Raw genomic sequence first — 21,855 nt, forward strand, 5'->3', positions numbered from 1 at the left:
AAAACTATGTTGAATAGTAGTGGTGAAAGTGGGCACCCTTGTCTTGTTCCCGACTTTAGGGGAAATGCTTTCCATTTTTCACCATTGAGGATAATGTTTGCTGTGGGTTTGTCATATATAGCTACTGATCTTTTCTATTGTTTTTTGATCTCTATTTTCTCTCTGATCTTCATTATTTTCTTCCGTATGCTGACTTTGGGTTTTGTTTGTTCTTCTTTTTCTAATTCTTTTAGGCTATAGGTAGCTTTTTTGAGATTTTTCTTATTTTTTTGAGGTGGGCCTATATTGCTATGAACTTCCCTCTTAGAACTGCTTTTGCTGCATCTCATAAGGTTATGTTTGTTAACTCATAAGGTTATGACATCATTATCTTTGATAACTCTAAAGGTTATCTCATGAGGTTATAATCTTTGTTATAAAACATAATCTAAGACTATGTTTTCATTTTAATTTATCTACAGGCTTTTTCTGATTTCTTTTTTGATTTCATTGTTGACCCATTGGCTTTTTAGGAGCACGTTGTTTAGTCTCCATATGTTTGTTCTTTTCTCATTTTTCTTTCTGTGAAAAAAGAAACAGTTTTCATACTGTTGTAATCATAAAAGTTCTCAATTGAGTTAAATTTTCAGTTATTTTATGTTTTATTTCTACAATTTTCATTTTTGCTGTTGTTCAATCACTCAGTCACGCCCAACTCTTTGTAACCCCATGGACTGCCACAAATCCAGGCTTCCCTGTCCTTCACCATCTCCCAAAGCTGCTCAGACTCATGTCCATTGAGTCAGTGATGCCATCCAACTATCTCATCCTCTGACGTCCCCTTCTCCTCCTGCCTTCAATACTTCCAAGCATCAGGGTTTTTTCTAATGAGTTGGCTCGTTTTCATTTGGCTCTCAGATCTTAGGGTTAGAACTAACAGAACCTAAAAAATTTCATTTTTTCAGGTAATTATTGCTGTACAATGAAGCACCTCCAATCTTATTAGTTTAAAACAACCACCACTTATTTAGTCAATGATTCCACTAGTTGGCAACTTGGGCAGAGGTCAACTGAGTTACTCTTTTCATTTCAGCCTGCACCATTTATGCAAATATGGTGAGCTGCCAGATTGGCTGGTGATGGTGGATCCAAGACGGCCTTAGCTTGCCCCGTGTGAGCTCTCATCCCCCAGAAGGCTATCCGAGTCTTGTTTATATGTCAGCTAGACAGGTTTCAAGAGAACATGTAAAGGCACATTCCAAGAGGCATGTGCAATGCCCCTGTAGATTTAGGCTTAGAACTAACAGAACCTAATTTTTGCTGCATTCTCTTCAAAAGGCCAGCCTGGTTACAGAGATGGGAAAGGGAACTATCTCTTGATGATGGAAAGAGCTACAAAGTCACATTGCAGAGAGCATGGCCACTTTTGCTTTCTATCACACTTGTTCTTTGCTATAATTCTCAAGCATATTTTATTTCCTTAAACATGTTAAACAAAATTACTTTAAAGCTTATGATTGATAACATTATTATTTAAATGTCCCTTGGGCCTAGTTCTCTTGGTTTATGGACATGTTTCTTCTTCTTACGTCTGTTTATCCTTTATTTCATTTTGGACATTGTTGTATGAAAAATTTTAGAAATATGTAATGTGCTGGCTTTTGTTATTTTCCTACAGGAATAATTTATATTTGTCTCTAATAGGCAGCTAGATTAGAAATACTGGAGATTTTTTATAATGTTAATCCAATCCAGGGTTGAGATTATTCAAAATTTGGCTTTAATCTCTATGAGAGCTGGCCTATTCCTTATTCACCCTTACTTTTACTGTGTACCTCTTTGTGGTACCAACCCCAAATATGATGAATTTAGGTGTACCCACTTCCTATCAAGATGTTCTGAACTCCATGTTCTTTTAGATCCTCGAGTTTACTGTAAACTCTGCTCAGCTTCTCAGCTTTTCAGCTGCTTTTTATGGACTCAGAAGATGCCTCTAAGGAGCAGGAGTCAAAAATGCTGGTCTCACTTCTCTGAATTTCCTTCCTACAGATCTTGGACCTATAACTTTATATGACTTTATTAGCTCTCTGATGCTGTTAACAACATATGTTTATACTTTGCCCATTTTTCTAGTTATTTTCAGTGGAAGCATTGGCTGCATGTCTTAATCTAGTCTTCCATTAGTGGAATTAGAATTGCTTAGATGATTATTTATCTCAATGTTGACGTGTATGGTGCAGAATGAAAACATGTTCTATTTCCAGATCATAAATTCTCTGGCATCAAGAATCGTATCTTATTCATGAAGAGGCTCTGCCTTTTTAGGGGCCTGGGTACAGTAGGGATTCAGTAAAGGCTACATAATTGGTGAGTACAGTGCATGTCCTTTTTGTAGGTTTAGTAATTATTTTATTGTTCACCCTTGTTCTCAAGATCTTTAGATAGTGGCAGGATCTCAAGAGACAGTCACGGAGGTGTATAGCATAGTCTCTGCTTTTGGTCTGGTAATGAGCAGAGCCAGTTCAAGTCATAGGAATATGAATAGGATCTCCATGTGTTTTACTTTTAGGAGTGTCAAATCAGAGAATCATATTATATTCACCAAATAGTAATTATAAGTCTTTTAATTGTTTACTTAGTCTCTTGAGAAAATGCCAGTGTGAATGTATGGTTAGGAGTGAATGTTTATAATGCATGTGGACATCTAGAAATCTCTCTCCAATGCTCTATTCTCAATGTTCTCCATTTGAAAAAATATGTTTGTATAACTACCTCCATCTTCTGTTCTCTCCTGCAGATTCTCCCTGACCCTTTTCAACCCACTCAGACAGGCATCCACCTGTCCCTGCATCCACTGGGCCATGCTGCATAGCTTCCCTGACAAAAATGGCCACAGGAATTTCCACTTGTTTACGTTGATTGCAGTGGGGTGCTCTAGCATAGGCAATGACAAGCAGCTCTATGTCGCACTCCCATGGTCATTAGTCCCCTTCTTTGTCCTTTGGGAGGGATGTACTGGGATATACTTTGGTAGTATAGTTTTATTTTTCTCTCTTGATTTGTTTTCTATGGAACAATCCTGTGGATAATTTCTGGTAACTAAAAATTTGACAAACCTTAATGAATAATGATCACAGTCCTAAAACGAACACTTTAAGTGCTAAAAGAAAGGATTATGAATCTAGTTCTAGTTCTATGGGAGGACAGATGATGGAGCTATGAGTTCAGCTTGAGCAGTTAACCTTACTGGGTCTGGTCATTTGAAACCATAATTGAAAAGACACATGTACACATATTCACTGCAGCACTGTTTACAATAGCTAGGGCATGGGAGCAACCTAGATGTCCATCAACAGATAAATGGGCAAAGAAGTTGTGGTGCATATATACAATGGAATATTACACAGCCATAAAAAAGAACACATCTGAGTCAATGCTAATGAACGTAGAGCCTATTTATACAGAGTTAAGTAGGTCAGAAAGAGAAAAACACATATTAACACATGTATGTGAAATCTAGAAAGATGAAACTGATGAACCTATTTGCAGAGCATTAATGGAGATGCAGATATAGAGAACAGACTTATGGACACAGTGAGGGAAGGAGCGGGAGATGAATGGAAAGAGTAACATTAAAACATGTATGTTACTGTATGTAAAATAGATTGTGGGAATTTGCTGTATGACGCAAGGAGCTCAACCCGGGTGCTCTATAACAACTTAGAGAGGTGAGATGGGGTGGGAGATGGGAGGGAGGTTCAAGGGGAAGGGGACATGTATATATATCTATGACTGATACATGCTGATACATGGCAGAAACCAACACAGTACTGTAAAGCAATTATCCTCCAATTAAAACTGAAAATTAAAAAATAAAAAGAATTCCCAGTAGTCACTGCTGGCCACTGTTGCTTACCTCAGCCCTACAGGGAAAGAGAGACTTCATATACGATATTTAAAACATACTGGTTAAGGATTTGTCCTCTAAAGCCAAATTGACTGGATTTTGGATTCATCTTTCTCTGTGTAACTTGGTCCAATTACTTTTAAGTTCTTTCTAACTCAGTTTCCTCATCTCTAAAATGGGGCTAAGACCCTTTTTGAGTCATTGTAAAGTGAAAAAGTAAAAATATGTACAGTGTTTAAAATCTTCCTGTCCCATAATAAGCAGTCAAGAAATTGTCACTGTTGTTACTTGTTTGTGGGCTCTTCAGACGAGGGCACAGAGCGTGGGGTAGGGGAGGCAGATAAGGGAGATAGACTTTCAGGTTTTCTTAGACTCCGGGCTCTTCATATGCATTTCCATCCTCTTGGTTTAAGGGAGGTCACATCCAATAATCCACATTGCTCAGGCTTGATACCCTTTCTTCCAGCTCCAGCATAGGTTCTCTTTCCTGTAATTCCTAGGTTCTACTGATCATGTGGTTGGAATCTCAGGAGAGCCTGTCTGGTTACGCCCCCGCAGCTTACAAACAAATACATACTCTGTTAAATGGAAGATTCAACCATACTCAAATTCAAGTAATTGTTTTACATGGTCTTGGAGCAATTATTCTGGCCGGATCGAAGTAAGGAGAACTTTGGGTCAGAATCCAAACTGTTTCAACAAAAGCTTCAATTTTACAAGCAAAGACTTCACTCTTCTCATCGAGGCAGCTCAGCCACAGGACAGTGGCCTCTACATCCTGGAGGTCACCAGTCACGCTGGGAATGTTTGGAAACACCGGTTCAATGTTTCTATATTTGGTGAGTCCTCAGGACAGCTCATCTTGCCCCTGTAACTCTTGCAGGGCTTGTATTTCCAGCATCTTTCTGATCAGAATCTCTGCTTCTAGATCGTGTTGAGAAGCCCCATCTGGTGGAGAAGTGGAAGGTCCTGGATGGGGGCATTTGTCAAGTGACTCTGTCCTGCTCAGTCGCCAGAGGTGGTGATGTGAGCTATGCTTGGTATAAAGGGAGTAATCTGATCCAGATACCTGGGAACATCACAGAACTGGTGGAGAACATTGATGTCAATGCTTCACACGTATATACCTGCAATGTCAGCAATCCAGTCAGTTGGGCAAACCACAGCCTCCAACTAACTCAGGGCTGTCAGAGTGACCACCAAGGTAAGTGGAGCACTTTGGGCAATAAGAGGGGCTGAAGGTGTGGAGCCCCACAGCCAGGCTCATTGCAAAGGAGACTTGATATGAGATCCCCTGACTGGCTCCTACAGAGCTTTGCAGCCCTTCCCAAGGTAAGCCTTGACCTCTAGGCATACAGTCCCTGTAAAACCAGGGCTGTCTTGGTTGAGGAAGAATTCTATCCCCATAAAGAACTTCCTTCTGGGAGATGTGAATTTCTCCTTCGTGTAGGGAATGCTTAGTTGTTTGATGAGTCACTGCCCTGACGTGGGTGCTGATCATTACATTCTTTTTCTGAGAGACTGATGGAGACCTCCTTCCTCCTCCTGAGTGATAACTCCCCCAAGCCATATAGTTTCCCAAGAGGTAACTATGCTCTGCACTGTACTCTGGGTCACGTGGTCATCAAGATCATCTTGGGGGTACTTAGAAGAGTTCGTGTTTTTTCTTTTTTTGCTTATGCTCATTCTAAGAGTTATCCTGAGTTAAGTTTTTTTTTCTTTTTTTCTGAGTTAAGTTTACACCACTTTTAATTATATAAACAAAGACTTAATGTGTGATTAGCATAGGTATCAGCATAGGGGACACAGGAAAAAACCTGCTGTCCCCATCCTCAAGGAACTTCTACCCAAATACAGCAACAAACTAAACACTCATGAGCAAAAAAGAAACAAGCTGAAGGAATATGGCGTGACAAGGACACTGGAGTTTTGTTCATGCCAACCATGGCTTCATCATTCACTAGCTCTCTGATCTCAAGCTGATTCATTACATCTCTGCACCTCAGTTTTTCTTTTGAGTAAACTAGGGATGATCGGAGAAGGCAATGGCACCCCACTCCGGCACTCTTGCCTAGAAAATCCCATGGACAAAGGAGCCTGGTAGGCTGCAGTCCATGGGGTCATAAAGAGTCAGACACGACTGATCGACTTTCACTTTCACTTTTCACTTTCATGCATTGGAGAAGGAAATGGCAGCCCACTTCAGTGTTCTTGCCTGGAGAATCCCAGGGATGGGGGAGCCTGGTGGGCTGCCGTCTCTGGGGTCGCACAGAGTCAGACATGACTGAAGCGACTTAGCAGCAGCAGCAGGGATGATAATAATAAGTATCTCACAGAAGTGCTGCTAAGATTATAATTATGTTTGTAAGGAGGCTAGTCAGCTGGCACCTGGAACATCAGCTCATTTCCCTTCTCCCCATGTTGGTTGGGTTATGTATCAGGCTACATTTGTGACACAAATGTTAAAGTTTGAATGAAGAAGAGCAGTGAAGGCAGGAATAACAGAAGGTGATATGGAAGATTGCCTGGCACATAGTAGGTGCCCAACAAATGTTTGTTGAGTTAAAAACAAAAGAATGAATGGATGTAACCTTTGCTGTGCCAGATGTTTTACATATATTAAAGTCATAATTAACCCCCATGTGTAGATAACATTATCTCCTTTCTCTAAGTGAGAAAACAGGCTCAGAGAGGTTAAGGACATTATCCAAGAGCACGGAGTCTATAGAATTAGAATCGAGCCAGGTCTGTGAGATACTAATACCCATGATCTTAGCATCACTCAAGGGAGGTTGCCCAAATGAGTAGGGAGGTGACTTTGATGGTGAATTCACAGGGTGGGAGGAGACCAGCCACCTGAGAGGGGAGTGTGGTTCTGAAACAGATTCCGCAGCAGATGGAGGGAAGGGAGAAGAGAGAGGGCTTAGCACTCAAGGCTCGTGTCTTTCATATCCCTCAGATTTCACCTTTCTGATCATTTTGGTGAGCATCGTGATTCTCCTCGTGGCACTGTTCCTGAGCACCCTCACCTACATCTGTGTGTGGAGGAGGAAGAGGAAGCAGTCACGTAAGTGCAGAATCCCTAGATGTGTCGCCTGATTTGACATCGCCAGTGGCATGTGCCTGGGCCCCCAGTAAATTGAGCAGTGTGTGTGTGTGTGTGTGTGTGTGTGTGTGTGTGTGTGTATGGTTGGTGGAGGGGTGGCAGTGGCCGCTGGGCCCTCTTTCTGTTCTTGCCCTCTGGGGTAGCTGCTGAATGCCTACAGCCTGTTCCCCAATGTGCAAATGTGCCTGCAGTCTGTCTGGCCTGATAGAATAGGTATGTCAGGCGAGGTTGCTGCCACTGTGCTTTTCAGGTATCCTGGAAAAACAGTAACCTGCCTACTTTCTAGAACTTTCCTCAAGGTCTAAGTCATATGGGATGGAGATGGGACTGCCAGAAGTGGAAGCCTGGATGGAACATCTTCTGGAGATCTCTGCAGCTCTTTTCTTTGCTTCCCTCCTCTAACAGGGACAAGCCCAAAAGTTCTGACAATCTATGAAGATGTCAACAACCTGCGAACCAGGAGTAATCAAGTACGATATGCTAGGGGCTGGGATTTCTCTCAGTTAGTCTGAGAGATATTCTTTGGAGGATGGCCATTCTGGGCAGGGGGAGAGTGAGGACCAGAAAATTGTCCTCAGTCCTCCCCATATATCTTTTCTCCGTTAGCCTCTTAGCTCTGGCCATGGAGAAGAAGAGGAAAATAAGGGGGCAGAGAAGACAAAGGAAGCAGAAGGGGATCTTGGTGCCGAATTGTACCTACTGGGAAAGGATGCTGCCCTGGTATCCTCATTTCTGCCTGGTCTCACCAGCCAGGATAAGCTCCAGGAAGAGTCCAACCTGCTTGCATTTTGTGTCTGACCACAAATTCTTAGGTCCTTGCAAATCCAAGTTTATTTTTGTGGGTTTCTTAATCATTGCCCAGGCTGGGTAGGATGCCAGTCTGACTAGACAAAGCGCAGCAGTTTCATAGCTGGCTCTGTGACCTATGCTCACAGTATTTTTGGAAGAAGATGCCTGAGTCTGGCTGAGGTGCTAAAGAGTAACCAGGTTGGGGCAAAGGTTAGCTCCTCTGGGAACGTCTCTGGCCAGTCAGTATCTGCAGGCTGTTGGGCCGACTCCTCCTGTTGTCCAGGGGGTGTCAGAGAGGAGGAAACCGCAGGGGGCTGTGCTGCCCCTGAGCAGGGCAGGATGTGGGGACAGGCCTTGGGGAAAGGCAGTGCCCAGCTGAAATGCCAGGAGGGAAGGGTGATGGGTGTAGGGAGGAAGGGCCCTCTTCCCACTCCCATTCCTGATACTTCACTTCAGGAGGAAGTCCCAGCAGTGGAGCTCCTCTTGGTGACCAGTGTGAGGCCCTGTGAGGCCTCACAGAACAGAGAAGCAGCTTCCTAAAGGTCTAGGCTTTGGAATTAGGGAATTTAGAATTAGAGCAGCTCCCCTGGCCTCTTTCCTTGGAAGAATGGGGCATGAAAAACTGCAGGAGACTTTGTTTCTCCCATCACTATTGGATGCTGGTACAGTTCCCGGGAGCAAGTGCATCTTCCAACAGTCACTGATGCCCAAATACTCAGTAAAAATAGGCTTTCCTCCCCAGCAGAATAAAGATGACTTTAAATTAGGTAAAAGGAGAACGCAGGGGAAACTATTTAGAGTGAAAGAGACCTGTTGGGGACTGAAGCCTGTTACTCTGCTTCTGACTCAGGTCTTCCTCCTTTGTGGCCCCATCTCTCCACGGCCTGTCGCTAGTGTCCCCAGGGTTCTGCTTGAAGGCTTATATCTCAAGCTTCACGTGGTCCTGGCTTTGACCTTTCTGGAGATACTTTAGTCCGGTCTGGGCAGAAGAGAAAAGCATAAACTTCTGTTTCTTGCCAGATGCCTTGAGTCTAGCCTCCGAGGATGGCTGATGCTTCCCTGCTTCTCTCAGTGCCGTCCTGCTTCCAGGGAGCTCAGCTTGTCCCTTGTCTAATGGACTGTAATGGGCTCCATGGGCTCTCCCCGAGCCAGAGCTGGCAGTGTGTACTCAGGGCATCATGAAATGCCACTTCCCCAGTCTCCTGTGGGGCAGGGCTGAAGAGGGGAGCAGGGAGGGAGTGTGCTCCCTGCCCTGGGCCTTGGCCAGGGCTCCACTCAGCACTACAGCTGCATGGGGCTGGATTGAAGCCAAGGGCAAGCTGGCCACCAAAGCTGGGTCTAGAAAGGAGGATTTGGAGCAATTAGGGTCCCCAAATTTGTGTCCTTTGGAGTGGGTTACCATTTTCTTCTCTAGGGGATCTTCCCGACCCAGGGATTGAACCTGGGTCTTCTGCATTGTAGGCAGATTCTTTATTGTTTGAGCCACCAGGGAAGCCCCTTCTTAATAGGTAAGGCTCAGATTAGAGCCCCACCCAAAGCTCAGCCCATTGTCAATAATTACACTGCAAATTTAATCAGAAAGTCAGCAAAGGCAAGTTTCTAAGTTACCAAAGTAAAGCAAGTTACAGGAGACTCCGTTATGCAGGGTAATTTGATGCAATTCTTTCACATTTGGGTGGTTTCTCACTCATGACACTAACTGCTCCATGGTGAGTATCTGTCCCCATCCTGAGATGTGCAAGGACCACCTCCTTCCCATGCTCCCCGGAGCCCCTTTTCTTATCCTGTTTCTCCCCAGTCAATTCAAGTCCAGACAGACACAGCTGTCTGCTCATGTCACCATATGTCCCTTTACTATCTTTTGTGCAGGAGCAGAAACCCCTTGGAGAAGGGAATACCATCTACTCCACGATCCAGGCCCAGGTACCACTCTGGTTTTTAGAATCCATCCCATGCCTGCCCATGGGGGTTTCCTAATGCCACCCTAGAAACTCACACCCTTGAATGGCAGAGTAAGACCTTGGTGCTCCTGGAGTCTGGAAGACAGCTTGGCCTCAGTTGCGTTACGTTGTTTGTATAGATGAATGCAGTTCTGGAATGTCTTGACAGCTGAACAGGGCTGGAAAGTCGGACACAGACATTCTTTTCTCTTCCATGCTCGGTAGCAAGGGTGGTCCCGTGGGAGGAGGAAACTTGTCAGGGGACTCAACTTCTGTTTTCTCTTCCTGATGCTCCCTGTACTTGGGACTTTGTACTTTTCATTCTCGCCCTTAACTATACCTGTTTTCAGGAGAAAATGCATCTGTGTTGTTCTTTATCTAATTATGACCTAATAATAACATTTCCTAAGCACATAACATGCCGTTTTCTTATTGAATCTCACAAAACAACCTCACGAAATAGGTCTAATAGAAACCTCATTTCGTAGATGAGGAAACAGACTGTCTAACTAAACGTGCTCAAGGCCGCATAGCTCTGCTGTGACAAAGCTGAGCCAAATGATTTTCGAGTCTTCTCTCTACCTCTACCTACTTCATCTTTAACATTTTGGGGTTGTAGGACTTCGTCCATAGACTAGAGAAGCAACCTCTAATAGTGACTGCTAAAGTGACTGTTGATAATCCAGGGTGGGGCATCTTTTTCAAAAGAAATGCTGCCTCCTGGCAGCCAGTGATGAAAATTCCTGATAAAAATGACTTTTTTTTTTTTAACACTAAGACTTCAAGCAACAAACTCTTTAGCTTTGTGGCTAGGTTGCAGGGCAAAGAAAACTCCTAGGGGATGATGATAAGCTTCAGAGGAAGATCAAGAAATGAAGAAAGAGAAGAAAGGGAAGGGGAAGAGGACAAGGAGAGGCAATGCAGGGAGAGGAAGAGAGGAGAGAAATGGAAGAGAAAGAGGAAAGGAGGGAGGGAGGCACCCAACCACTCAGAGCCACTCTGGAATTCCCAAGCTGGGTGTTGCTTTCTCTTGTTCCCCTGAAGATGATGTTATTTGCTGATAATGGGTCAGAGTGTGTCAAAGAGAGATGTAAGGACAATTTCTGGCTTCAGCCACTCTGAATTATAACAAGAGGAATTTAAATAAATGCAAGGGAAGAGCTCCTCTCAGACTGAGATGCTGGTGAGAATGAGATTTCTCCTCTGAGCAAAAAGAGGATGGTTACCTGCCTTTGAGAACACCTGGTTCAGGTCCAAAGAGGGAAGGTGTGATGTCAAAGGGAGCTATTGAGGTGTTGAAGAGAGAATCTTGGAGAGTCTGAGGTTTAAATCCTGCTTCTATTGTGAGCACACTGTCTGACTTGGGCTATTTACCCTTTTGGAATATCATCTGTAGAATGGGGCAAATTATGATCATTCTTATTTTGTAGGAGTGTTATAAGGGTTAGGGGAGGATGCATATACAGAATAAGCACTCAGCAACTAGCAGCTATCTTTAATGGCAAAGCAGGACTAGCATTCAGGTTGTCTGACCTCCCAACTAGTCTGGGGTTCTTTTCACTAACATCTCGAGCTTCCATCTGGGGAAGATTGAGGGTGAGGAATGGAAGAGATAGATGCCTGCCTCCCTAGGATTGTGCTGGATGTGTGCTTCTGAAATGGCTTTGTTTCTGTTTTCTTTAGGCTTCTGCTTCCACATCACAAGATAATGCAAATACACTGTATTCATTGGTACAGGCTTCCTGGAAGGTAAGTCTTCTCCATGGGCTGCTGTTTATACAGATATGTATTTTGTCCATGCATATGCAGGTATGTGTTTGCAGAGGGTGTGTTGTGTGTCTGCGTGGGTGTACTTCCAAGTGAGTTGTCTTCCACTGTGTGTATTTGAGTAGCTTGTGTGAAATGACTGTTTAAATGTTAATGGGTCAACTAGAAATGCCTTTCTGGTTCTGTTTGGGGAAAAAGAACAGCTCTGAGATTAGGAGGAGAGTTGGTTTCTCTGTGAGTTTTTGTGAGAGGCAGTAGACCATCAAAGACAGAAAGGAGATGCTTTAGACCTCCTTTCTGCTTTAGTCCTCATTAGACCAGCTGAGGCTATGCTGAGAGGTCCTGGAGAGGTTTTCAAGGCAGGGGCATATAATCTACAGCTGGAGGAGTAGACTGGGCCAAGAGAGACACAGTGTTGACTTTTAGATGAAGGTTCTGGCCAGTCACCTGCTGCTGGTGGTCTCTAGACTGAGGTAACCCATCACAGGCCCCTTGAAACCTGCTCCAAGCTGAGCTCATGGCTGTTACCTGTGCCTGGGACCATAAAGTAGGGCATCTTAATGCCCCTGGCCATATTTCTACCTTGGAAGAAAGAGGGTGGGAAGAAGGTTAATTCCAAGGCTGGAGTCACAGTATGAAGCCAAAACCTTGCCACTGTAGTGTGGAAGCTGGGAATCTGCCAAACTGTGGGAGTGTTGCACTCATATGGGCCAAGGCTCCTGTGTTTGTGTCAAATGGAGGAGAGGGTTTGGGAAGATCTTTAGATTTTTCTTTCACTCCCCTTCTAATAAGTCATTAAGTCAACTTGGATTCTACCATGCATGTGTACTAAGTTGTTTCAGGCCTGTCTGATTCTGCGATCCTATGGACCACAGGGTCCTCTGACCATTGGATTCTCCAGGCAAGAATACTGGAGTGGGTTGCCATGCCCTCCTTCAGGGGATCTTCTTGACCCAGGGATTGAACCTGCATCTCTGATGTTTCCTGTATTGGGAGGCAGGTTCTCTACCACTAGTGGCACCCAGGAAGCCCAGATTCCATGAGAGATATTTATATTTAAATTATGTTGTTGTTTGGTTGTTAAATCATGTCTGACTCTTTTGTGACCCCAAGAACTGTAGCCCACCAGGCTCATCTGTCCATGGGATTTATCAGGCAAGAATACTGGAGTGGGTTGCCATTTCCTTCTCCAGGGGATCTTCCCAATCCAGGGATCAAATCCTCATCTCCTGCATTGGCAAGCAGGTTCTTCACTGCTGAGCCATGAGAGAAGCCCATATTTAAATTATACACTGTAGTTTATGAACATATAGTCACAGACACGTGATCATATGCTTTGGTATTAGGTTTTGAAAGCTCCGTATACTACTGAGAAAGCTTCTGAGTTCCCACGTCTCCAGTGTTTCTCCGTGTTCAGGGTATGGGCTAGGACTGGTACTTAAGTGTGTGGCAGAACTGTTTACATGAACCGTGCGTATGTATGCTATGTGTTGAAAAGATACACAGTTTGAGGCAGTGTTTGAATTAGATTTGTCTGAAGGGTGTGTGTCTGTGTGGGTGCTGGGAATACGTGTATGTGTGAATTTCAGGGGTGTGTGAGTGTGGTTGACTTTGGTTCAGAAATATCATATCATAGGCAAGTGTGTATTGTGCCTTCTTTGGAAACCATGGGCACCATTGTTTACTCCCGGGGTAGAAAATTCTAGACCATTCTGGGTGAGAAAACTTCAGGGACTTTCCGGGTTCTGAGTCTCCTTTGGGACCTCTCACATCAGTTAAAAGTAAGACACTTCTTAACTTGAAGTTAAGCATTCTTTCCCCTCTGAAATTCCAGACTGGATCCAAGAAGACAAAACAAAGCCCATCCTTCGATAAAACTATCTACGAAGAGGTAAGATTCTGGAATTCTTTCTGAATGGGTTTAGTGCTTACAGCATAGCCCTGAAATCACACGTGAGAAAAGTCATCCATAGCATCTCAGAGTTGGAGGGATTTCAGGGATCTTCTAATGTGAATCTTCATTTTAGAGATGAGGAAGCAGAGGTTCAAGAAGAGCTATGGTCTAACCCGAGATCTTATCATATTTTGGGGATTTGATTCCTTTTGGGGAGATCTTTCCCCAATATTCATTTATTTATTTGGCTGCTCCAGGTCTTATTTATGGCATGTAGGATCTTCAATCTTTGCTGCTGCATGTGATATCTTTAGTTGCAGCATATGAACTCTTAGTTGTGGCATGCGGGATCTAGTTCCCTGACCAAGATTCAAACTCCAGCCTGCTGCATCGGGAGTGTGGAGTCTGAGCCACTGGACCACCAGGGAAGTCCCCAAGACCGGGTTTTAAACTAGGGATGTCCCCAGACTGGTTTCCCAGCTGTGGGCCACACATTGGATCTCTCTCTCTCTTCCATGGATATGTGTGTGTTGGGAAGTGGGGAGCACAGAAGGGAGGATAAGTGAATCTTAATGATTTCCCCAAGTTAGCAAGTAATCGGGCATCACTCCAGGACACATATAATCTTCAGCTGCTGCTGGGATGGACACTGCACAATGGTGACCATTGAGCCTGGCAGCTGGATTGATTCTCATCAAGCCTTTTAGGGAATGGAAAGTAGGCACTCAATGTTTATTGGAGGTTTATTGTGTATATATATGAGTGGTAGCCTGCCAGTGACTTCACGTGCACTATCTCATCTAATCTTCACAGAATGCTACAAGGTAGTATAATTACATTTCCTATTTATACCCAGAGAATTTAAGGCATGGAGAGCACCCTGCTCATCAGCCTCATATAACACTTGAGCTTCCACCTGTGGCCTGATAAAGATGTTGCCACGGGTCACAAGGGAGAGTGTGGATGGGTGCCTGCTGGAATTTCTGGCATTGGGCTGCGGCCCCACATTTAAGTCAGCTGGACAGTCAAGGTGTGTAGAGGGCACTGTGTGGGCCAAGGCAAAGTGGGTCATGAAGAAGTATGGTGTCCTTAAAAAGCACTAGAAACGGAGCCAGAAGAACTGGATTCAAGCCTCTTACTTCTTACTAGTTGTTGACCTTGAGTTATTTCCCTTACCTAGCTGAGCTTCCTTTTGTTATGAATGAGGAATGCGGATAATAATTTATAGCCCACAGGGCTGTTATAAGGATCTCTTAGTGGGACAGTCTGAAGTTCTTCTTTTCTTCTGCAGGTTGGAAAAAGACCTTCCAAAGCTGAGAACCCTGCTCGACTGAGTCGCAGGGAGCTGGAGAACTTCTGCATATATTCCTAGTTGCCATGGCTGTTCTCACCCCTCTTACAGCCCAACTTCTGCTTTGGGAATCAGCACAATGGATGATGCTTCATGATTCTCTGCAGAGTGGTTCCTTGTCTGGAGATGATATGAGTTTGTGCGTGGTCTATATTTGTTTGAAAATGATTTCTTTTTTTTTAACATTACTTTTATTTTTGTAAAATATAAATTTATTTATTTGAAAGTGATTTCTAACAGCTGCTTTAAGAACAAGGCTGTTAAATAATATCTCAACTTACAGACAAGACAAGAACAGATAGAGATGTTGGGTAGTTTCCAAAAGACAACACAGCATGTCCAAGTGCTGGTCATCTTCAAGTGCTGTGTAAATATGTGATGCTATTACTATCACATTAAGATTCTGTTTGCCTGGTTTTCCCCTGGTGACTCATCTTCACTCCTCCCTAATCAATGATGACCACATTTCTAGACCCTTTCTTTGCCCAGATCCATCTTCCAAAGAGGAAGGAAAGATAGTGGGGGCTCAGAGGAGAAAAAAGAGGTCTCTCTGTGAAGGTATACTGGCAAGTTCTCCAAGGAGGCCAGGCCTGGGCTATATAAATACAGAGGAAAAACTTCCCTACTACATATTAAACTTTACCTCTAGCCATCTGGTCACAAAGGGGTGTGGGCAGGAGCAAGAGTAGATGATGCAGATCAAGCCCACCGCTGAGTGGAAAAATCACCCAGAGTCCATGCCATCCTAATAATCGGGCAGTGGAAACAGCTTTGCCTACAGAATGATGTTTGATTTACAAAAACACATTATTAGACATCTATTTTGGCTTCTTTACACATTCCTCACTATTAGAAACAGTATCATTTAAACTCTGAGTCCTGATGCGCCCCATGGCAAACACTGGAGGGAGGGCTCAGGCAGCTGAGCACTTAGGAACCAAGCACCTTGCTGGGCTCCCCTGAGCCTTCAAGCCAGACCCTTCCACAAGACTGTGGGGAGCAGGCTGAAAGTCTGGTTGAGCCCAGGAAAGGGGGAACTGGAAGAGGGCCTGGTCAGAGACCCCAACGGGTAACATTGCACAGAGCCTGATTCTTCAATTGCCCCAGTCTGTGTTTAAGGTATGAATTTAATATAGAACTGTGCTATTACTTAAAGGCAGTTTAAATTTCTTCTCTGAAATTTAGGAAATAAAATGTAAATGGGTCTCTGCCCTACTCTGTACTTTCCCTCTCCCAGCCAAAGGAGAGGCCATCAATTGTGGGCCATCAATAAACACACGCTGTTTGACTCCTGCTGGAGAGGAGTCTGGACTCCTAGGGAGCTGTCAGTTGTCTCCTAGCCCTGTTCACACTGGAACAGCAGATTCTAGGAATCCCAGATCCCAGGGGCCACTTAGTTTTGGGGGATAGCCACTTGCTCATGCCCCTCAGATCCTTCTCCCCTGTGGGTGTGTGATTGGTCAAGCTAGCTTCTTCCTGGAGACTAGTTGATAGATCACATCTGGGAGAAAGTGTTGGGGTACAAATTGGAGGATATATGCAAAAGGATGGGAAGAGGATCCAAGGCAACTGTGGGCAGCTGAGCAGCTGAGTCAGGAGTTTCGTGAGAAGAAGGAGTAGCAAATTATAGGGGTCACAGCAATTCAGATGAACAGCAGAGATACTAACCATTGCCTACTGCTGGCCTTTTACATGTCCTGAGTTGCACAGATATTGAATTGGGCAGATTTATTTAAGGAGCACATGAGATCCTATGGGTCCAGGGACTTCTGGGATGCTCTATTCTGAAGTATAATAATGATTATCATTATCATCTTATATGTCTTTGTTGAACTCTGTGATAATGTCTTAAAAAGATAATTATCGGAGAAGGAAATGGCAACCCATTCCAATATTCTTGCCTGGGAAACCCATGGACAGAGGAGCCTGGTGGGCAAAAAAGACACGACTGAGCAACTAAACAACAACCAGCAATGGAGGAGCCCAGCCTGTGCCTGAAGGAGAGGAAAATCCTCCTTCCCCCTTCTCCCCCCTTATTGTGCCCAGTGTGGAAGCAGGGTTGTTGCAAAAAAAACAAAAACAAAAAACAAAAACCAAGAAAAGCTTCATTGATCTACATTAGTTATCACTGATCTACAAACGTCATGAGATGCGTGGGAGAAAGAAGACTGGGGGCAGGATGGGTGCCTGAGGAGGAAGAGGGAAAAGTTGGAGCAGAAAGGGAAGGAGTTTGGAGTGACTACAGAACTTTAAAGATGAGCGATAGCCACAGAAGTGGTAGGAAATCTGAATGTATTTGTAACTGCACCCTCCACCTCTTCTGTACCCTCATTAACAAAAACAGAATGAAAACATCAGTTACTACTCCTCAGTGCTTAGTGGAGTTGGATTTATGTTCTTTTCTGTGTATGGTGCTGGGCTGACATGGGTTTTGAGTTGGAAGCAAGAAAGCTTCATGTTTGAGGGGGTTGAATTATTCAAATTGAGACTTATTTCAACTTATTGAAACAAATGGAAACTTATTGAATTATTCAAGTTGAAAATGAACCCAGGACACTTTTCAGTATATTTGATGTCTGAGGCACTTGACACCAGCATTTACTTACCAATGGTCATCAGAGGCTTTACAGACCTCTGAGTTGCCAGGTTTTTGTTCTTTATTTTATGAAAGGGGCCACATGGCCATGGTCTTCTATAGTGGGGTCAACTCATACTCAGGGAGTGAAGCTGCAAAATGCATGTGGAAAGCAAAAGTGAAGTATAGTCAAAATTTCCATTTAAAATACTGGAATTCAGGACTTCCCTGACTGTCCAGTAGTTAAGAACCCATCTTGCAATGCAGAATACCCAGATTCAACCCCGGTCCAGGAACTAAGATCCCACATGCTGCTGGAAATGAAGCCCATGCACCACAACAAAAGATCCCACATGCCACAACTAAGACTCAATGCAGCCAAATAAAAAAACAAATAAATAAGTATCCATGCAATGGCCAGCCAATAAACAAAGCAGTAATTAAGCTCCTGCTGTGTATGAAGCACTGCCTGGCTCCCCGGGAGTACCCACGGCAGGCCACAGAGGACATTCTGATTCCACAGACTGTGTGCTGGGGCAGATGACAGTGGAAGCACAGTATTAAAAAACACAAATGGGCCGCAAAACACATGTAACACAAGTGCACACAAGAGTATCATGAATGTAAGTCAAGAGCGGTGTAACTTATAGGCAGGGAGACGGGATGGAGGCGACTATTTGGGGGAGAAGAGAGATATGGCTCGTATACATCTGGACATGAAAAAAAGGAGGAAAATTCCTTTGGGGTAAATACGGGAATCTTATACAGAAGGGGCATTTTAAGCGCTTCAGTTCAGTTCAGTCGCTCAGTCGTGTCCGACTCTTTGTGACCCCATGAACCGCAACACGCCAGGCCTCCCTGTCCATCACCAACACCCAGAGTCCACCCAAACCCATGTCCATTGTGTCAGTGATGCCATCCAACCATCTCATCCTCTGTTGTCCCCTTCTCCTCCTGCCCTCAATCTTTCCCAGCTTCAGGGTCTTTTCCAATGAGTCAGCTCTCCACATCAGGTGGCCAAAGTATTGGAGTTTCAGCTTCAACATCAGTCCTTCCAATGAACACCTAGGACTGATGTTGGACTGATCATCAGTCCAACTGATGATTGATCTCCAACCATGATGGACTGGTTGGATCTCCCCACAGTCCAAGGGACTCTTAAGACTCTTCTCCAACACCACAGTTCAAAAGCATCAATTTTTCTGTGCTCAGCTTTCTTTATGGTCCAACTCTCACATCCATACATGACCACTGGAAAAACCATAGCCTTGACTAGACGGATCTTTGTTGGCAAAGTAATGTCTCTGCTTTTTAATATGCTGTTTAGGTTGGTCATAACTTTCCTTCCAAGGAGTAAGCATCTTTTAATTTCATGGCTGCTGTTACCATCTGCAGTGATTTTGGAGCCCAGAAAAATAAAGTCAGCCACTGTTTCCCCATCTATTTGCCATGAAGAGATGGGACCAGATGCCATGATCTTCGTTTTCTGAATGTTGAGCTTTAAGCCAACTTTTTCACTCTCCTCTTTCACTTTCATCAAGAGGCTTTTTAGTTCTTCTTCACTTTCTGCCATAAGGGTGGTGTCATCTGCATATCTGAAGTTATTGCTATTTCTCCTGGCAATCTTGATTCCAGCTTGTGCTTCCTCCAGCCCAGTGTTTCTCATGATGTACTCTGCATATAAGCTAAATAAGCAGAGTGACAATATACAGACTTGACGTACTCCTTTTCCTATTTGGAACCAGCCTGTTGTTCCATGTCCAGTTCTAACTGTTGCTTCCTGACCTGTATACAGGTTTCTCAAGAGGCAGGTGAAGTGGTCTGGTATTCCCATCTCTTTCAGAATTTTCCACAGTTTATTGTGATCCACACAGTCAAGGGTTTTGGCATAGTCAATAAAGCAGAAATAGATGTTTTTCTGGAACTCTCTTGCTTTTTTGATGATCCAATGGATGTTGGTAATTTGATCTCTGGTTCCTCTGCCTTTTCTAAAACCAGCTTGAATATCTGGAAGTTCATAGTTCACATTTGCTGAAGCCTGGTTTGGAGAATTTTGAGCACTACTTTACTAGCATGTGAGATGAGTGCAATTGTGCGGTAGTTTGAGCATTCTTTGGCATTGTCTTTCTTTGGGATTGGAATGAAAACTGACTGTTTCCAGCCTTGTGGCCACTGCTGAGTTTTCTGAATTTGCTGACGCATTGAATACAGCACTTTCACAGCTCATTTTTAGGATTTGAAATAGCTCAACTGGAATTCCATCACCTTTAAGTGCTTAAAAATATATAAAAAGAGTAATGTGAAAGTGAAAGTCGCTCAGTCGTGTCCGACTCTTTGCGACCCCATGGACTTCTCCAGACCAGAATACTGGAGTGGGTAGCCTTCCCCTTCTCCATACAATCTCCCCAACCCAGGGATCGAACCCAGGTCTCCTGCTTTGCAGGCAGATTCTTTACCAGCTGAGCCACAAAGGATTAACCTAAGAATACTGTTAAAAAGAGTAATACACACAAATGGTTTAAAAAATCCAGCCGTACAAAATATATGCAGTAAAAAAATCCTCAAACCAACCCAGCTTCCTCCCAGAGGCAGCCACTGATAATTTTTTTGTATTTCCTTTCAGAATTTTTCTTTTTGTAAACATACAGCTATCTATTTCTTTTTTATTCAACTGGTGACATATGATACACCAGGACTTTGTTCTGTCCATCAAATGACTTATCTTATTACGTCTCCTTCTATATTGGCGCATATTAATCTCTACTTTCCTTCTTTAAAAAAGTGGCAGGCTTTGCCATTGCATGGGTACACTTTCATGCATTTAATCAGATTCCTACTAAATGCACACTTAGGTTATTTCTAGTCTTTTATTTGAAAAATACTACAGTGGTCATGATTTCACCTAGATCTATGTGTTCATAAGTGAGACTATCTGTTGGATTTATTTTAGCAGCTGTTTATAGGACCACATGAAGATCCTGGTCCCCTTCGATGATATGACAAGCCTTGGCAGAATCTTCAGGCATGCATCTGAGCTGAGAGGTTGTACAGTATGAGCATAGAAGGAGACAAACGGAGCCCAGAGGCTGTCTGATCTGTTAATGGATTTGGGAAGTCACGAGGTGTGAGAAAAAGAGGAGGCCCAAATCCAGGCATATCTGAGACAATGAAGGAAATTCTGAAGTTCTTCTGTCTTCAGGGGCCTGGGCCTTATTAGGTCTAGCAGCCTCTCCAACCTCACTGAGGGAGGTAGCTGCTTTTCTTTTCAGGGGACATTTTCATAGGTAGGTATTTCAGGAGACTTAAGGTCATTCTGTTGCGATGGTGGCACAACCTGTGAGCCAAAAGACACACAAGGATATGGTTAATAAAGCCTAGAAGGTACCAGTTTTCTCAGCCTTGTGCTGGCAGGAGAGAGGAAGGTGAGGCCAGGCTGTGATTGGTCCATCCTGTGAAGTAAGGTCATATGGATTGGCCTAAGGATGGAGCAATCATTCAAGCTGATGATAAGCATTTATGGAAAGTCTCCTAATGGTAAGCGCTATGTGCCACGCTCTCTGGAAGGGAGATTTAGGACAGTTTTGTGCAACAAGTTGAAGGGGTTCATAAATAAATAAAAGGCCTTGCTCTCAAGAAGCTATAGTTTGGGATCCCAGTCTTCACCCTAGCGAGAGAAACATTTATATAAAGATGATTCAAGTTTTAGAGGTTGAGTTCCATAGTAATAGTCCAAACCATCAGACCTTCATGTTCCAAGGGTTCTGGGAATCCCCTGTTTATGAGTGTTCAGGAAAGGCTCAAAAGAGCAGATGAGACATAAGCTGATGCAGAAGGAAGGTCTGTTGTTCTTTAGTCGCTAAGTCGTGTCCATTCTTTTGCCACCCCATTGGCTGTAGCCCGCCTGGCCCCTTTGTTCATGGGATTTTCCAGGCAAGAATATTGGAGTGGGTTGCCATTTCCTCCTCCAGGGAATCGTCCCAATCAAGGGATCATACCTGAGTCTCCTGCATTGTAGGTGAATTCTTTATCACTGAGCCACCTGGGAAGCCCAGAGAGGAGGTTAGGTACCAGCAATAGCTTGGGAATAGCACAACCTTCTTTGAGATATCATGCAGATACAAGTGTCAGAAAATAATAATTAAGGAATACTTGAGGATTTCCTGATCAAGTGGGAAATAGTGGCTTTAGGAAACCCAGAACTAGGATTCCTTAAAATTCTGAAGGTAAAGGATAAGTTCTATCTGGAGGCTGGCTCAGGAAATGCATTGATTTTTCACTTATATTGTGGGTGAGGGTGGTTTTAGGGATCTTAAGCTCCTAGAGTGGTGTAGGAGTCATTCAGGACTGATCAGACAAAGGAGGTCTCATGACCTGTCTGAAACTCGGAGCAGGGATTGATGTCCATGGCTTTGAGATTGACTAGAATTGACCGAAACACGAAGGGCCAGTCCCAAGCAGCTTTGGGAATGTAGTGAATAATACAGATTTGGCTTCAAGGCCAAAGATAAAGTTCTTAGCTGGTTAAGCATTAGGCCATGTTCTAGAAA

At 43.8% G+C, this 21,855-nt stretch overlaps 2 protein-coding genes across 11 annotated transcripts in view; one reads left to right on the top strand and one right to left on the bottom strand.

Annotated features, from left to right (window-relative positions):
* Positions 1-15,939, top strand: part of CD244 (CD244 molecule) — a 38,132-nt gene extending 22,193 nt beyond the window's left edge. The window contains exons 2-10 of one of the 3 annotated variants that reach the window (XM_019987677.2): positions 4,387-4,725; positions 4,815-5,090; positions 6,846-6,953; positions 7,398-7,462; positions 7,599-7,712; positions 9,651-9,704; positions 11,405-11,470; positions 13,323-13,379; positions 14,674-15,939. In XM_019987677.2, the coding sequence (XP_019843236.2) occupies positions 4,387-4,725; positions 4,815-5,090; positions 6,846-6,953; positions 7,398-7,462; positions 7,599-7,712; positions 9,651-9,704; positions 11,405-11,470; positions 13,323-13,379; positions 14,674-14,754 (1,160 nt within the window). In that variant the 3' untranslated portion in view covers positions 14,755-15,939. Of the gene's footprint in view, positions 1-4,386; positions 4,726-4,814; positions 5,091-6,845; positions 6,954-7,397; positions 7,463-7,598; positions 7,805-9,650; positions 9,705-11,404; positions 11,471-13,322; positions 13,380-14,673 lie in introns of those variants that run through there. The other 2 variants (XM_019987687.2, XR_011565081.1) reach the window with 2 other exon arrangements.
* Positions 15,940-16,822: 883 nt separating this feature from the next.
* LY9 (lymphocyte antigen 9) overlaps positions 16,823-21,855 on the bottom strand; it is a 30,828-nt gene continuing 25,795 nt past the window's right edge. For all 8 annotated transcript variants that reach the window (XM_070783415.1, XM_070783402.1, XM_019987707.2 and 5 more), the window contains one exon: positions 16,823-20,642. In XM_070783415.1, coding sequence (XP_070639516.1) covers positions 20,574-20,642 — 69 coding nt within the window. In that variant the 3' untranslated portion in view covers positions 16,823-20,573. The remainder of the gene's footprint in view (positions 20,643-21,855) is intronic.

The sequence above is a fragment of the Bos indicus genome, chromosome 3, assembly GCF_029378745.1.
Source record: "Bos indicus isolate NIAB-ARS_2022 breed Sahiwal x Tharparkar chromosome 3, NIAB-ARS_B.indTharparkar_mat_pri_1.0, whole genome shotgun sequence".
NCBI classification, from domain to species: domain Eukaryota; kingdom Metazoa; phylum Chordata; class Mammalia; order Artiodactyla; family Bovidae; genus Bos; species Bos indicus.